Below are 18,109 nucleotides of genomic sequence, written 5' to 3' on the forward strand. Positions count from 1 at the left end.
TAACGAGGGTTTGAGTTCCCTAATATGTAAACTGGTTGTTTTTTATTCTTCAGAAGTATTTTGCCGTTTGTTTCGCAATGTGAAAGATATTGTATTCTTGCAAAATAAGTTGCGCCCGAAGATGGAACCGTTCTTCAGCAAGAGTCACGTATTGTGCTCATATATCAGCAGCAGCAGTAGCTATTTATATAGCGCCACTAATTCCGCAGCGCTGTACAGAGAACTCGCTCACATCAGTCCCTGCCCTATTGGAGCTTACAGTCTAAATTCCCTAACATACACCCACAGACACACACACACACACACACACACACACACACACACACACACACACACACAGAAAGAGAGACTAGGGTCAATTTTGATAGTAGCCAATTAACCTACTAGTATGTTTTTGAAGTGTGGGAGGAAACATGTCAGGCACCAGGAGGAAACCCACGCAAACACAGGGAGAACATACAAACTCCACACAGATAAGTCCATTGTCAGGAATCGAACTTGTGACCCCAGTGCTGTGAGGCAGAAGTGCTAACCACTAAGCCACCGTGCTGCCCATCCATCTGTCTGTCCATGTGTACTCAAAAGGGCACACCCATTTGTGTCATGTGACCCATTTTCAGAATGGTCTACCATACCATAAGAATTAGAGATGGCAGACCAATACTTAACTCCAGAGGGCGATGACTGACAACGAGATCCATGTCATGTTTGCCTACTTTCCCGGAGAGACTCCCGAAATTCGGGTAGTCTCCCGGACCCCTGGGAGAGCAGGCATTTCTCCCACATCCCGGTTACTTCCTAGTGATGTGGACGGGAGCCTTAATGACACCATTCAAGGCAAAATTACTTTCTCTACCCCCCCTGCAGCAAAATGGCGCAGTGGCACCATCGCGCTGCGTAGCTGTGCCCAAGGGATGCGTTTTACGACACCACGCCCCCTTTACAAGAAGGAGAGGTAGGATCCGTGAGGGTGGTGATACATTGATAAATTATTTGGTAGATACTACTGACAGATATGACTTTTGACAGCCAGAAATATTTATGCACAATTATGGGGGACACCCCAAAAGCACTGGGGAGTGCCAAATATTAAAACAAAATTATAAACCTCTATCCTCCTCTCTTCTATAGCGATTTTTGTTAGAGCAATTGCAAGAAGAATATTGGATTCTCTGTCCCTGCTCTAATCAGCCTGTGACTACACCCTGCTCTCTCCCTCTGTCAAATGGCGATGGATTGCTGTGGAGACGTGTATTTATAATCTTCAAGTATCGCGAGAACCGAACCCCGAGATCCGAGGACGTCACGATGACGTTCGACCTCGATTTCAGAGCGGGCGGGAGAGTACCGAGCTCCTCAGCTCGGTACTTGGATACCCAAAGTTCGGGTGGGTTCGGTTCTCGGGGAACCGGACCCGCCCATCTCTACTTTAAATAGAATTACCCGTCCATTATATTGTTCTATCTGTCAAAAGGGGTGTGGTATTGTGTGAAATGGGTGTGGTTTAAGGGGATTGGAGGCATGGCCTAACGAGTCCTGATTTTCCAATCAGGAATATTGGGATGTTTGGTAAGTTAATATTCACAGGTGATAATGAATTAAAGAGCCAACATACTGAAAGGGTTTAATGATATATTCAATCAAGACTTTTGTTTTTTTTTTAACCCCCTCAATCACTGAACCAATTCAAAAGTTTATTCTTGCACACAAAAAATGTAGCTTGATCAGTTTTCTTCAGCTCTAGCTGTTCTGTTTGATCTGTGATTATTGTGTGTGTCTATTGTGTTGTGTAATGGGCTGTAAAGTGTGCCTAGATCAGATTGCATGCCGCCATTCAGGTGCTAGACCTGTATTATCCATCTGCGCGGATCCATAATTACATTGTTTAACACGAACAGCTGTCCCTTACAGTTCCAGCGCACACATGGCCCAAGTATGTAACTGTACAATCGGAATGTTTGGACTAAGTGTATTTTTATTGTATATATATTTGGCTAAGGTTGTAAATAAGTTCATATGTGAGATTACATGTTTCTCAGTGTCCAACAATATGTATTGTTGTTCAGTGTTCACCCCAGAAAATTTTGCCAGCCAGGTGGCATTAAGACGTAGCCGGGTAGAAGATGTGCAATAAATATAGCAAAATGTTGGAGAATATTACCCACAATAACCAGGACTGGTCAGACCGGTGGTCAGTGGACTAACACACACTGCAGGCTGTAGTGCTCACATAGTGTCTGTTCTAAGAGGAGAAACAATGGTTTATTCTATTATAATAGGACTCTGCTGGGCTCCAAGAGCCTGGTTTTGTTATTTTGAGAATATTAATTTATTTTATTTTTATTATTCCATATTTTGCTGAACATTTACAAAAATGAATAAGATAATAAACTTCTAACAAACTGAAGACCTTTATTACAAAGGAGTGTTATGGTCTAATTATTTTTTAAGTATATTTTATGTAAAAATAAATCTAGACAATTGTTGCAATTTAGATTTGATTATGTTCTTTTTCTCTCCTACACACGTTTCAGTTGCGCTCTATAGAAATAATGTTTTCGACGGTCTGACTTCTGTAGCCCTTGTCAAGCGATGACTCTGAAACATATTTATCTTCCAAAAATAGTAATAAAACCCTGTTAGTGAAAACCCAGCGATATCTGTTGAGAAATATGTAGCAATCTTTGGTAATTTCATACGACTGATGGGTTTTTGATTTTAGCCCAACCGCCCCCCTCTGGATCTGCCACTGTTAGGTGATGGGTACTTTATTTGTCGAGATTGGGATGTTAGTAGCTGGAAAGTGACCTAATCAATAGACTAACATTGACCCTTTTCATGAAACGTTGTGTAAGATCTAGTTAGTTGTTTTTGGGGTTTTTTTTCCACTACCTCATTCTTCGATATAATTTTCTTTCCTCCTCAGGACAGGCTGTTTTACAGATGTTCTTAATTTCGGATGATAAAATCAAAGGCTTAAAGAAAAAACATACTCCGACAGGAGATATTCTGTCTCATGAAAGCCGATCACCAGCAGGCCGACACTGGTGAATGTTACCGGTACCAGAATCCTAAACACGTGTGACCTCTTCCACTGCGACCTCCACGCATTTCGCCGTCACTTCATTATGATCTAAACCAGAAACCGAGATAGAGAGAGAGATAATTTTCTGTTCTAAGTATAGTTGAAAATTGAGCCTACTGTGCAGGATATAACAGATTGGGTACAGGAGTATATTTCATAATGTAATTTGCTCTAAAAACAACTATTTTAAAATCCCATATGTCCCTTCCTGCATAATTTCTAGGTATGCACAATGTTCCTTAATTTTCTTGTTGGCTATACAGTAAGGGTCCTTTTTGCTATGTTGAACCTCGAGGCCATTCTCAGATGTTTACATTACATTGATTATATGTAGATCACAAATCAAGAAGCATCAGAGTAAACGGCCAAATCAAAAACGTTCCAACAAGCTGGTGAGTTTGAAGGGAGGATCTGATTAGGTCAGAAGTGATTTTGTTGGGAGCACAGAAAGAGATACCGGCTCTGACATCAGAAGTTTTCCTCATTTGTGTTGCCAAAGCAAAGTTGATGCCCAAAAACGATCTGAGGGCAATCGAGTGGTCAATTTTCAGATGTGTCTGCGAAGTCTGTCGCCTTTAGTATCGAACGTCCAGATTTGGCCAATTTGGTCTCCCATTTGTGTTGTGAAATTGGAAAAGGATCCTGTCACTCAGGCCAAGTGATGGACTGTCCTGAGTGGCCAGTATAACAAACTTGCATGGTGGGGATACTATCCCAAGGAGCTCACAGTCAAAATGACACGTAATGACTCATTATTCAATTATCCGAGTTTTTTTTTCTTCCCCATGGCGTTAAAAACCCGCAGGAGTTTTTGTTTTTTTTAACTGCACTAACCGGTTTTAGTTAGCGCAGCGCGAAAACGCGGGCAATTCAATTTAAAAAAGAGTGAACGCTGCCCCCTCGCGTTAACCATTGTGTTTGTGAGTTTTTAGGGGAGTGAAGGGGGAGTTTAAACGCTGTCATGTATAACACAAAAAAAGGTTTTGCATACATTTCCATACATTAGATTGCATTACACATTGATAATATCTACATTACAGTACTTTCTTTAGCATATTTTTTTATTGAACTATTTTTTTAACATAGAATCATCTGTACCATGTCAAAACACATTACTACATTCATATTTGTACCAAAAACATACATAAATATAATTAATGAGTGATTTTTATTTTTATTTTTATGTTTTTTTTTATTTCATTATTTTTTCACAAGAAAATCAACTTTTACTTGTTAGACATTAGTGATGAACATAGATTTAACTTTTTTTTTTTTTTTTTTACATTATTACATGAATTCAAATAGTTTTCTTAGGTTTTTTATTTTTATCAGAGCCGCGAGATAAAACAGCATATTTTCCTGTTTAAGGCTCCGTGCTAAAAAACAATTGAATAGCTTTTAACGCGGCTGCCTCTAGCACACCCTATACTTTCAATAGACCTTCTACTGGAGCGCGAGAGGACCGTTTCATGAAAAAAAACTGAGCGTTAAAAATGGAATTGAATCGCGGGTAAAGTTAACGTGCTCGAAAATGATAAAAAAAAAACGTTGTTAAAATGACTTAACAAAAAAAACTTGCTGACAATTGAATACCTCCCTTGGGGTGGATTATAAGGAATAGTCCATATAAGCAGATACTCAGAAACCACCACTCAGCTTGTGTCCTTGCCATAAATTACACACTTTTAATGTGACCTTCGGTAACTTGTTTCTTAGTGCTGAGACCCTGCAGTTACCTGTTTGCCAAACTGCACCGTGGCAGAATTGCTGGAATCTGCTATTTGCGGTTTATACGATCAGATCCAGAGTCCGTGGAGGGGGCAGGTGACGGGGGTTCATCCGAGTTCCAGCCGAGTGGAATTGTAGCTGAACTTCAAGTGATTGCACTCTGCACTGTATTTGTAGATTTGTCTTGTTTGTCATCTAGGGGAATATTCAGTTGGGTGCAGAGTGTCTCCAGAACGTCCAATGAGACGCATCGTATCTGAGATTTTACAGGAATCTCTGCATATTTTTTCTCGCACACCATAGAGATGCCCAGGAAAAATGAGCGGAGATTCCTACCATAATGGCTGCCAATAGGCACAGCTGAACATTTCACCAAATTGAATCTCTCCCTTATAGTCTTATTCGTAGAGCTGGGAGGATTACGGTCATTGTGCTCTGTGGTGTGGTTAGGGTAGTTGGTTCTGTGAACACTTAGTCAAATTCTGCTGGCGATTTTTGAACGAGCGGTCGTATGTCGGCTGGTTGAGCCAATTATTGGACAAAAACCCTGTAGTGTGTACCCAGCTTATGTGATGAGTACACGTTCGTAGGCTTTTGTCTTTCTAAAGAAAGACAAATCCTTCAAACCAAGATGATTTCAGTTCGTTGAGTTTCCCATTACTATAACTCTTCCCTGGGGGGCAGCTGTTTGGTGTCAGTGTGTTTTTTGCTTGTTGGGGGTCTTTATCTCGATCGGTAGAGGTAGACTCCTCCTTGTTACCCCAGAGTTTCTTCTGGTCTGCACGTAGTAGCTATGAGACTTGGTGTCCTCATTACTTCTGCTCTGGTCTCAAGAGTGTTGTCTAGATAACAACGATCTGCAGGTTAATTAGAGAACTAGCTGTGTATGTCCTTTAGGACTATCCTTAGATCACGTTCATCGGGGCCATGCTGTTTGTTCGGATGTTTATCAAACAAATGAGCCCTCGCCCGGGACCCTTGGGGTTTGGTATGAAAATTCCTAACGATAGCTGTAAACCTGCTGGCTTTGTTTCTTCATAAGAACATGAGATACAAAGGCCTGTAGGTTATTAGGGATTGTAAACTGTGGTATACCAACAAAGAAAATATTCCTAGGTGCTACTGATTCTTAAAATTAGACTGTATCATTAGATGTAACCAGTCTGCTCGTTACAAGAGGCAATTGCCAAAACCCCTCAATATTAAAAGACCAGACCACTAAACCAATAGGAGCGCCAAGTAAAATAGGTAAGAATAGAAATATTATTTAAAAAACAGAATAATATAAACTAAAACATTCATTGGTATGATCCTTTCTGCTGGATGTGATTTGGGGCCATGTATGAAAATGAATGACCTTCTTGAACCAGCTCCATGATTCTAGAAATTGGGTTGGCTGTTTTGAGACACCCACCACCCCCTTGACGGGATGATACTACACCACGGTGTCCATCACCAAGAATGAACGCGGTGATGGCATCATGCTACGGCATAGTGTGCTACCTGCACGCCAACAGTAGGAATGTAATTATACAGCATTTATTTTATCATATGTTATTGGTAATCGGAGTAATAAACCCTTTGTTTTATTAATAGCTTATTTCTCCCTAATGAGATAATGTAACAAGATCCATTTATACTCTCTTGAGTTGTCATGATCCATTCCCAAACATTGTATTGTGTTGTGTAGCCAATCCTATTGCTAGAACCAGCCGCTCACCTGTATTGCGAGATGTAGGAGTAGATTTAACCAACCTTCCAAACCAGAAAAATGGGGGTTTTGCCCATAGCAACCAATCAGATTCTATCAATATCTACAATGTATTAGATAAATGATAGCTGGAATTCCTGAAGCTGTAGACGCTTTCTCACGCCGATTCCGGGGGATGTAGGATGTCTGTTGTTTTTGTGTGTTTGTTATTTATTATAATGGTGGTTGTGTGCATTTGCCCTCCAATCCGGTTTACTTTCATTTGACTTATTAATCTTACATCATAGTCCTATGAGTGCCCTCAATTAGGCAAAATAAGCAAAAATAACCTACGCATGTTGGAGAAACAGGCACAATACATACACATAATACAAGGGAGAGTAACCTTCTCTCTGTCACGGTATATTCACGCTCCCCCAGATTCTGGTGCCTAGAGCACGGGAGGGGGCGGGATCGCGTTATATTGGCCCAAATGACGCGATTCACCGCAGATAGCGTTATTTTGGCCAGTGAAATGCGGGAGCCTTGCCTGCTCTCCGGGAGACTGACCCGAATTTTGGGAGTCTCCCAGACATTCTGGGAGAGTTGGCAAGTATGGATTATACTCCTATTATCACCGGTGTGTTATATATTGATAAAGTGCTGCAGGGTCTTCTCCCACGGTCAGGTTCATGTCTTCTGGCCTCTCCGCTGCCTTTTGTTAGCTTGGGGTCATTTGAGGCCTGTGTTTATTTATGTCTGCAGAGTGAAGGAGTGTAGGCACTGGGCACAGGGCTGCAATGCAGATTTCTCTCCTTTGTGGTCCGTCGTTAGGGATTTCAGAGCCGGCCTCAGCTCAGACAATCCCCGGGAAGTACAAAGGGAAGGAACCCAACAGTGGCCTTGACGACGGGGCAGCGCTCTCCGGTATTTCTTAGCGGCCTCTCTGCTTTCCACTTCATTAGGCAGCTAAGGCACGGTCATCTCTTCCCACTCCACATTTAGTGGTACGGACGGGATCGGTTTAACCCCTTCCTGCCCAGCCCGCTCTCTCCCTGCCCACTCGCTTCATATTTCATCTTTTACATATGTGATAGGAATTGCTTGGAAACTTACAGGAACACAATGCGGAGTTTGGGTAGGTAACCTTGGGCTTAGGACACAAAGGCAGCCCAGGCCGTCCTTATCCAAGCTCAGTAGTGCACGTTTGACAAACCTGACAACAGTTCTGATTTGCGGTAGTCAGAGGGGTGTGTGGTATTATCCAAGAGTGATTGGGATTTCGGTGGATCTGGGCGTAGTTTTGGCAAGATCGGTTGTGGCCTAATTGACATAGAGTCTCTAATCTGGTGTCGTGACCAGTATGACAGGACCTAGACAAGAGATAGTGTGAGCTTGGGGTAAGTGGCTGTTTTATAGCAGAATGTTTGTAGTATTGGGGTTTGCTGTAATTATTCATACCATACCTGCTTACTTTCCCAGAATGTCCGGGAGATTCCTGAATTCCGGAGAGTTCTCCCAGAAGTGCAGGCAGCCTCCTGTATCCTGTACGGATGCGGGGCTTAGTGATGATATTTGTGTTGTGAAGCCCCGCCCCTGCCGTGCAATGCCACCAATCACAACAGAGAGTGGGGCTGCGGTGCAGTAACTTACCCCCTGCAGTGTGCAGACAAGACGGCTTGCACGGACCTGGGCTCTCGGTTCTGCTTGCCAAAATTAAATGGTTGCAAATAGATTGAAAATATTAAGAAAAAAATATTGTACATTGAAAAAAAACCTTTTTATTAAAAGAATAATTTCTTCATTCATTTTCTCCTGCTATTGGCATCCTTATATGGCGACAATACAACAAGTATTACGGCGGTATTGCTTGTTAACTAGGTTTCCGCTTGCAGAGTACGCTCACAGGCAGTCACCCTGTGACGTATAGGGTGAAGGACTATCGGCGGTGAACACACCCGTTGTCTCTGACCGTAGGGTTTATAGCCCTTTGATAAATATCTAAATTATCTTAAAATGTTCTTCACTTATGAAACCTTGTCTTTTTTTTTTGTTTGTTTGTTTGTTTCCCCCCTTTTTGCTGGTGTTCCTGTGTCCTGTATGACCGGTGAATAAGATGGGCCTATTTGCTGAAAGGTCCAAGTTGTAGTCCATGAATCCACAAATCCATGGATTGGTTTCGGTTAGGACACCTCTGTTGAGGGCGGGTTGTTTGGTTGTGTTCTGTCAGCCCAAAAGGGATGCGATTTCCCAAATGCTTGGGATAAGGGATACTCTGATATAGATCTATATCTAAGATATGATGTTGCGTCCAGGTTAAATGGTTCCCCACGTATTGCTAACAAAAGGGTAAATGATCCTCACTGTGATATGAGGAGCATTGGTCCTTGCCGAACTGCTTATCGTATTCTCCTCCACCTTACAAGCTCTGGTTTCCTGTCCTTTAATAGTAGGTTTGTCAGAAGGGATGTTAGAAGGGGGGGGGGGGGGTGGGACGGGGGGGGGGGGGGGGAACGACATATTAGGTGGGAACATCAACCGTTAAGCTTTTTATTGCTCACCTGATTGAGCTGTTTGAAATGTATCCCAGCTTTAATGAATCAAACATATAATTACTGAGATCATTGAAGTAAACTGACAAAGCTTAAAAGAGAAGGGAGTGCAGTGACCTGATACACACTCCTCTTAGAGTGCCCTTGTCGCTTACACACAGTGGAGGCTGTCATTCTGCGTGCCCCCGACAAACGGCAGGACACAGAATGGGTCATACCAACCAGTAACTGTCCAACAATCCGTCCGTCGGGCATACCAGTAACCGGACCAATAAAATCCATCAAATATAAAAATACTTTTAAATGACCCTGTCTATTTAATAATCAGACTGCATTGCCCTGTCCTGCATTAATATGACTCGCACTAATTACACGGGGCGATTAATTTTGTCTTATAGTAGTCTGTGAAAAATGTATGGGTGCTAAAGATCATAAGAGGCACAGACACAAATTTGTAATACTGACAATTAGAAAGTAAGCGGTGTCAGAAGTTCGCTGAGTGTTCACCCTGCGTTGCCCCGAGGGGCCGAGAGATTGGCCCTCGCAATCCTTGCAGGATTGATAATTAGAGATGAGAGTTTTCTGAAAACCGAGCCCACCCGACCTTAGGGGATCCGAGTAGGCTCAAAGGGCCGGCTCGTTACTTTTGCGCGTCCTCGGATCTGAATCGAGGCAAAACATCATTGTTGCGTTGTCGGATCTTGAGGGTTTTGGATTCCATAAGTACCTCCCTCCCCAGGAGATCCAGCGCCATTGCTCACACAGAAACAGGGGTAGCAGTGTTCTTGTCACTCTCCAGTCTCCAGTGACATTGCTCACACAGAAACAGGGGTAGCAGTGTTCTTGTCACTCTCCAGTCTCCAGTGACATTGCTCACACAGAAAGAGGAGGAGTAGCAGTGTTCTTGTCACTCTCCAGTGACATTGCTCAGTGCCATTGCTCACACAGAAAGAGGAGGGGTAGCAGTGTCCTTGTTACTTGACAAAAATTGAGTGGAAATTATTGGAAATTAATGTTAGTGAGGTTTAATAATAATGTAGAGATAAAAAGATTGATCTCAATTAAAATGCTCTCGGGCATTGAGCCTGCACACACGTAATTCTGCAGTGAAAAATGTCATTGTAAAAATGTTTACAAAAAGTTTAGTGATAACTTACCCCACAAACGCACTTTGCAGCACACAGCTGTGCGTTGTATTTAGGGGCCACTCACAATGCCCCTAAACAACGCCCACTGAGACATCACCAGGTGGCACAATACCCCATTAATGTGCCTTTCTCTGTATGACTTTCCCCCACTTTCTGGAACTCTGGAAAGTTTTACTTTTGATGGCTTCCTTCTAAGACCTGCTTCTTGACTGCTTATTATGTTTCATGTCCTCACTTGCTTCTCCTGTCTGTCAGGAATCTGCTGCATTCTGAGTCTACAGCATTGCTGTGTTTACCTTCATTGCTGGGTTACAGAGATCCCGCACACACTAATCGCGTCCTAAATATACAGAGCACCGTGCATGCTGAGTAATCCCCGGTAAATCTGTGCAAACACCCTGCAAAGCTCCAGAGACGACATGCGGAGGAGATACACCTCACCTGCAGAGCAGTAAGTATGAACAGGAGGTAACCTCCGGGGATGAGAAGTATCTCCACAAACAGAAGACTTTTATCAGCTGCCTACACTTGTGGTGAAGGATTAGAGCTGGATAGAACATTGTACACCAATAGACTAATGGCTAAATCTGGGCAGCAGAGCTGTATTGCTCTTGGATCAAAGAGCTTTCGTCGTGGACCAAGAGCTAAATAAAGTTTCATAATCCAATAGCTGTGACTATAGCTTGGATGGATGAAACCACTGAGGTTTATTGATCAATATGGTAAATGAAATATCTGTACAGACAGACACTTTTTGCAAGCTCTGAAAGCACCAAAAGTGTTCTATTTTTTTTTGGGGGGGGGGGGGGGGGCGGGGGGACATCTGTATGGTCTCTGGAGCCTGCTCTTTGTGAGATATGGCCGCACACATATGTGGTGTTGGAAAATCAAAAAGAATTGGCTATATGGCTAGACCATACTTGCCAATTCTCCCTGAATGTCAGGGAGACTCCCTGAACTAGGGGTGATCTCCCTCACTCCCTGAAGAGTCGGGCATTCTCCCTGATGCTGAGCCAGTACAAGACGTGGTTGGCTTCACCATCTGTGGCATGATGACACAGTTCAGAAATTGTGTCCTATGTCCATGTATTGATGCCTATGGAGGTGGCCATTTTCATGGAGACCAAGATTTAATCAAAGACTGACAGGTAAGACAACATGACTTCAGTACTGGAGACAGAAACGTAAAAGACACTTCAGTCTCTAGAGATTCATTAGCTGCTTTTCTTTAAAGCATAGTTCCCTACTCTCCCGGAATGTCCGGGAGACTCCCGCATTTCTGGGAGACCTCCCGGGAGAGCAGGGCAACCTCCCGGTTCTTGCACCAGCAATAGATAAGTGGCGGGTAGCCCAGCTTCCTGCTGTAATTGGCCGAAATTGTGACACCCGTTTAGGGGTGTGGCCAAAATTTTGCGATTCATTAAGCCCCGGCCCCCCGCATGCCCACCTCCCCCCAGGATCTCCCTGAAGCCAATGAGGAAAAGTTGGCAAGTATGGGCTAGACCGATCCAAAGTGACACCACTAGTGCTCTCGGACAGGCAGGACTGAGCATCATCTGACTGCATTTTATTCTTCCGTCCTAACCGGCCTCTATTTGGGATGGGAGGTCTTTAGGCCAATACGCACTGTAATTTGAAGCCCGTAAGGTCTAACATGGCCTAATTGGCACCTTATTAGTGATGGTGAGACCCACACCTACTAAGCTGTAGATTTATCAAAACATCTAAAAAAAAGGAAAAGTGGAGGTGTTGCCCATAGCAACCAATCAGATTGTAGCCATCATTTATCTAGACTGTACTAAATAGAAGCTGCAAACTGATTGGTTGCTATCATTTATTTAGTGCATTCTAGAAAATGATAGCTAGAACCTGATTGGTTGCTATGGACGCCTCCTGCACTTTTCCCTTTTTAAAAGGTTTGGTAAATCTGCCCCTAAGAGTTACACGTGTGTGGTATAAAACACGCAATGGACATTGCTTTATACACATACAATCTCATTTTCATATGTTGGATCACTGCTTCACTCACACACATGTTTATTTCTACAATTATTGAACTTGGAACAACACCTAGGCAGCCTAGTGCTTTGTATCTTTGGAATTTGTCCAGAGAAATCATCACTAACTGGCTGTGTAATGTCTCTTCTGGTAAAAGCCACTCTTAGGGCTTGTATTCTGATTTACTACGAGGGGCCGAGGGAGCTAGTTCAGTCAGATTAATCTCCTCATTGTGACAGGATCATCACACAGCGAGGTTACATTTCTCTGACAGCCTCTTCATTGCAAATGGCATGTACCAGCAATTTAAGGCTGGCGTCTATATCTTTCACGCTCCTCGCAAAATGCAAGAATCTATTTAAGCAGCAGTTTTGTGTCTGGCAGTGATGCTAATATCCCTTTGATACCAGTACAGTTCATCTGCCCTGATTACCAGAAGGTCATTTTATTTATTTTATTATGATATTGTCATACTAGTTAATGGAACCGTTACCTTGTGATTTTTTTGTTTTTGTGTTTTTTTTTTTTAAAAAAATATATCATTATTTGCAGTAGAATCGGTGTGGTTGTCTCGTCTCCATGAGATAATCCGCGTGAACAGGCCTCACAAAAGCCTGAATAAAAACATGTTATTGCACCATAGTCCTACTGTCATGGTCCTATAAGAGTTATGACCGACGGACCAACACAACAACATTTTGAGTCTTGACACTGAGCCTAATGTTGATGGGAGAACCACTTGACAAAGGCTCTTTTGTCTCCTTGGAGTGTTGCTGTATTTAAGATATTACGTAATGTTATCAATAGCCCGCAATGAAATAAAAGGCTTTTATCTCTCCACTTGAATGAGGTTCTCTCACTACCTTGTTGGTGTTGAATAGACAACTAGATTAATCCTGTGTAGAAAATGCATCTATTCATGTCTTCGAATAAAAGTGTCAAGCTTGGGCCATGCATTGAGTGGCGGGTACGCACACCCACACATATACGTTGCCCGATAGCTGCCATCTGTCCCCTCGATTTGTGGGCATGTCCAAAAAATAATCCAATCGGGTCATTCTCTGGCATGGCGCTCATTGTTATGTGGCCAATTTGCCAATATCGACACTAAAATCCATTTGTGTCTGTAGTAAAAAATGAAGTAAATATTGTTAGAGCATACAGTGAAGCTGCTAGCGGGGCAGTTTATATAACTGGACCGTGTTAGTGACATGGCTTGAATGGGGCTAATTAAAGATGGGGCAAATGTACCATTTAAACTAATTGTATTGTAATGAAGCTAAAAAAAAATATGTTTTCTTCATATAGAAGATTGAAGATTTGTTCTGATTTTTTTTTTTTTTTTTTTTTATATTAAAGCAAATCCTTGATAGAAAAGATTTTAAAAAAATAACCCAAAAATCTGGAGCCATCTGGGCTGGTACTTCAGTTAGGTGTCTCTGCCATATCGGATGAAGAGAAGAGTAGATGATATGAAGCATCTGTGAATGTGACAGCGAGGCCAACGAGGGAGAGAGATCTGTCACTCACGTGTTGCCGAGGGTCCCTTAATTCTGTTTTACATAATAAACATCAAAATCAAGTGAGAATCTTCACCCTGCGTTAATCAGGGTGGGATATAATACTGTCCTGACGTTTGCTCTTTCTCCTTCACAGTCCTACTCCAAATGTGTGGTGCCTGTCGAGCGGTTTTGAAAAACCTAACATTAATAGTACAGCTTGAGTAAACGCCAACGGGAGAGTAGGCAACTATGCGTTAAAGAAAAGCAGCTAATGAATCTCTAGAGACTGAAGTGTCTTTTACATTTCTGTCTCCAGTACTGAAGTCATGTTGTCTTACCTGTCAGTCTTTGATTACATCTTGGTCTCCATGAAAATGGCCACCTCCATAGGCATCAATACATGGAGATAGGACACAATTTCTGAACTGTGTCATCATGCCACAGATGGGGAAGCCAACCACGTCTTGTACTGGCTCAGCATCAGGGACAATGCCAGACTCTTCAGGGAGTGAGGGAAATCACCCCTAGTTCAGGGAGTCTCCCTGACATTCCGGGAGAGTAGACAACTATGCGTTAAAGAAAAGCAGCTAATGAATCTGTAGAGACTGAAGTGTGTTTTACATTTCTGTCTCCATTACTGAAGTCATGTTGTCTTACCTGTCAGTCTTTGATTACATCGTGGTCTCCATGAAAATGGCCACCTCCATAGGCATCAATACATGGACATAGGACACAATTTCTGAACTGTGTCATCATGCCACAGATGGTGAAGCCAACCACGTCTTGTACTGGCTCAGCATCAGGGAGAATGCCAGACTCTTCAGGGAGTGAGGGAGATCTCCCCTAGTTCAGGGAGTCTCCCGGACATTCAGGGAGAGTTGGCAAGTATGCTATACGTCCTACCATCCCAGGAACACTTTAAGGGATCTAATGGTGTAATAATTATGTAATATGTATAATTATTGATTTAGCAGTTTTATTTTGGAGCTGAGATTATACTTGTCTTCTAAGGAATGGGACAACAATGAAGTGTGATTTCTGAGATGAGGCCTGTGAATTAGCATGACTTCTTTCTGGGTATATGTTTTATGCTTTTCATATAGGGTGATCATTAAAAAGAGGCATTAAAGATGAATGGAGTACAGATTGGGACTCTGACACCCTCCACTCATTTCCTGCTCGGCCGAGTGGTTGTCGATGCCCCTCCCCTCTGACACTCCTTATACGTTTCAATGTAACATTCATCAACGATGGCGTCTCTGCTTGTTCTGCACATGCTCAGTGGGAAGATAATGGCACAATATACAAATATCTGATAGCCAGTAATATCTTTCCCCTTGGTTACTGGCAGTCACAGCTTCATTTTTAGGTCGGGGGCCTGCCGGTACAGTCTGTATTGGATAGTTATGTGACTATGATAGTTAAAAACCCCTTGTGGTTTGTGGCTCTGATTGATCATGGGCCGTAGACTTCCATCAGACCTGTCTCATATATGCATTTTGTTTAATTGTTATTAGTGCACAGTCTTTGTGTTTGAGAAGTGACACTAAACATTTTGCTGTTGTCAGAATATCTGATGTAAATGAACATGTGATTTTATAAGCTTATAATATATAAATACTATAATATAGGCCTATATAATTATAACATATAAAATGTGCATCACGCCTGTTGACGTGACGGAGAGCATTTGCTCAACACAACATCTAGGTCAATGGTAAAATGTAAATCAGGTAATTTAGGGTACATGTAGCAGACAGGACAATAAAACACACCATTTACTCTTATTGATTCCAGTCCATTAGCTGGGACTGAGCGCGGGAACTGGTTTATAACGTCTCCCATGAAACCGCTTTCCCTAACTTACAGTGTGCAGTAACAGAATGGGGGGTCTATATCACTCCCAGTGCCCAGAGTACCTTCTAACCCCCTCCGGCTGAAATTAATGTTTCCATTTAACCAATACCTATAAAAACACGGGATAGTTAGAGAATAGGATTTTACAGCAAGGGGCTGTCAGATAGGAATGAAGTTAATGTAAGGAATTACTTGTCGAGAGCTCTGGCACAAAACCCATATTCCCCTACATGGGAAGCAAAGCTGCATGCAATAATAGTGCCATTAAAGTGACAGTAACTGCCTATCCATTCAGATGGACAGACCTGGCCAACATCTGGCTCACTAGGTGTTGTGAAACTACAACTCCCAGCATACCTTGCCAGCTGTCGGCTGGCTCTCTACTGGCAAAGCATGCTGGGCCTTGTAGTTCCGCTACGCCTGGAGAGCCGCAGGTTGGCCAGGCCTGCCCTGGGAACCAGTGATGTCAAATGGCTGCCATTGCTGGGGGTAAAATGGCTGCCATCGTTTGTAGGCGGAGTCTACGCTTCAAAAGTCCCTTTTTAGTCATTGAACGCTGTCTGTTTCTGTAAAAGGGCGGTGAGGTGCGCTGAATGCAGCAGATGCTGACTATTAGGAATATAGCGTGCCAAGTCTTCAATAGTATCTGGTTTCCTTGATCTGAATGCAGATCAAGGGTACAACCTGTCAGCCCAGGCTCCGTGCAATCAGTCTTATGTAACATAAACATATACAGGATCTGTTCTCGTTGCTTCTCGCCAGATACCGCCGATGGAGGGCCTGGCTGGCATGTGTTTTAAAGTGTTCTGGTTTTTTTTATATTGTTTTTTTAAACATAAGAAAATTTAGGGGTACATTTACTAAACCTTTTTAAAAAGTATAGTGGAGGTGTTGCCCATAGCAACCAATCAGATTCTAGCTACCATCGTCTAGAATGTACTATCTAAATGATAGCTAGAATCTGATTGGTTCCTTTTTAGAAGGTTTAGCAATTATACCCCTTGGGATTTGAAGTTGCTAAATCTCACCAAAAATTTTGAGCACATTTTGTGGTGATGACTGTATAAAAAGTCTTACACTTTATTCTTGTGTTTTTTAAGTATTTCCAATTGTAAGTTAAAGCGCTCCTCTCACCTGCACGCAGTGGAGGTGGCCATTTTGTGGTCTGGACAATGGTAATGCAGCTGACCACTTCGAGACATGACTGAGGCAGAAGCCACTATGTGCCTCGTACCTTACTCATTTCTAGTGAATTGGCAGGCTGAATAATAGTCCAGCCCGCAAAATGGCCGCCTGCACTGTGCGTATGAGCTGCGTTACTCCCCGCACTGGGTGGAACGTTACCTCGGAGATTCCGCCGCGCTTTCAGTAGCGCTGTTTGAAAACGATGGTTGATGTTCAAGTATTATAGGATTGGTGTGTTGTTTTCATTGCGTTTTTGTGTGGTGGGGGTTGTTCATAATGTGTGTGAATTTTATAGCCATTCCATTTCGATACTGATTATTTATTTTTATTTTTTTTGTCTTTGTCTGTCGACAGGTGTGAAATAGGTCAAAATGAGTGGACTTGGGGACAGTTCAAACGACCCTGCTAGCCAGGAGCGGAAGAGAAAAGCCTCGCCATGTGACGCCATGCAGAAGTGAGTTGTTCCGCTGAACGCTATTATTACTGACCCCCCCCCCCTTCTATATCACAGGTTACATCACCAGTGTTAAATTCACAAACAAAAGAAATAGCCGGATGAAAACAAACTCCAGATAAATGGAGGCATATAATCGCCGTTTACATCCCTTAATGAATCCGGCCCATTGTGGTTAAGTTTCAGTGCAGCGTTAATGGTTAATGTGTGGAGAAAGGCTGTGGTTACCGTGTCGTATACATTAAACACCCCATGCCACGCTTGATTAGCTGCGAGTGTGTGAAAAACAAGGGCCGGCCATGGCTGCCTAGGCAGCTGCTGTGCTCTCAGGGTACAAACAGCGGACAGACCATATGGTGATCCTGCAGCGTAATGTCTATCTGATAGCAATCTGCTTTTCCACAGGACGTGCACAAGATGGAGGCCGTCTCTAAATAACTCAGTCAGAGGGGCCCTGGCGCGGCCTTCGGATGTTGTGACTGATGTTCATGGGAACTTGAGACGGGCCAGGGATAGGAAACTGATGACTCTAACGTATTACACGGGAAAGATGGCGTCTTTATTTTTGTCAAGGTAGCGAATGTCCTATACCAGTGTTGGCTAACCTGTGACACTCTAGGTGTTGTGGAACTACAAGTCCCAGCATGCCCTTCCAGCAATAAGCTGCTATATATTGGCAAAGCATGCTGGGACTTGTAGTTTCACAACACCTGGAGTGTCACAGGTTAGCCAACACTGGCCTATACCAAACAAGTAAAAGATGGGTGTCCAATGGATTCTGCGTTTACACACTTTTCGCTCCGTTTTTACCTCAGAGCACCTCCCCGTTCTGAATTTTCACGCTCCCTTTGCTTTGTGCGATACTGTGCATAGTTTTGGATCATGACTTACCTCGGCATCCCGCCTGCTA

The 18,109-nt window shown here is 42.9% G+C and overlaps 1 protein-coding gene across 4 annotated transcripts in view; it reads left to right on the forward strand.

Annotated features, from left to right (window-relative positions):
• Window positions 1-18,109, forward strand: part of NCOA1 (nuclear receptor coactivator 1) — a 329,252-nt gene that overhangs the window by 212,420 nt on the left and 98,723 nt on the right. For all 4 annotated transcript variants that reach the window (XM_075201166.1, XM_075201167.1, XM_075201165.1 and 1 more), the window contains one exon: window positions 17,100-17,199. In XM_075201166.1, coding sequence (XP_075057267.1) covers window positions 17,117-17,199 — 83 coding nt within the window. In that variant the 5' untranslated portion in view covers window positions 17,100-17,116. The remainder of the gene's footprint in view (window positions 1-17,099; window positions 17,200-18,109) is intronic.

Source organism: Mixophyes fleayi, chromosome 3 (genome assembly GCF_038048845.1).
Source record: "Mixophyes fleayi isolate aMixFle1 chromosome 3, aMixFle1.hap1, whole genome shotgun sequence".
Taxonomy (NCBI): Eukaryota; Metazoa; Chordata; class Amphibia; order Anura; family Limnodynastidae; genus Mixophyes; species Mixophyes fleayi.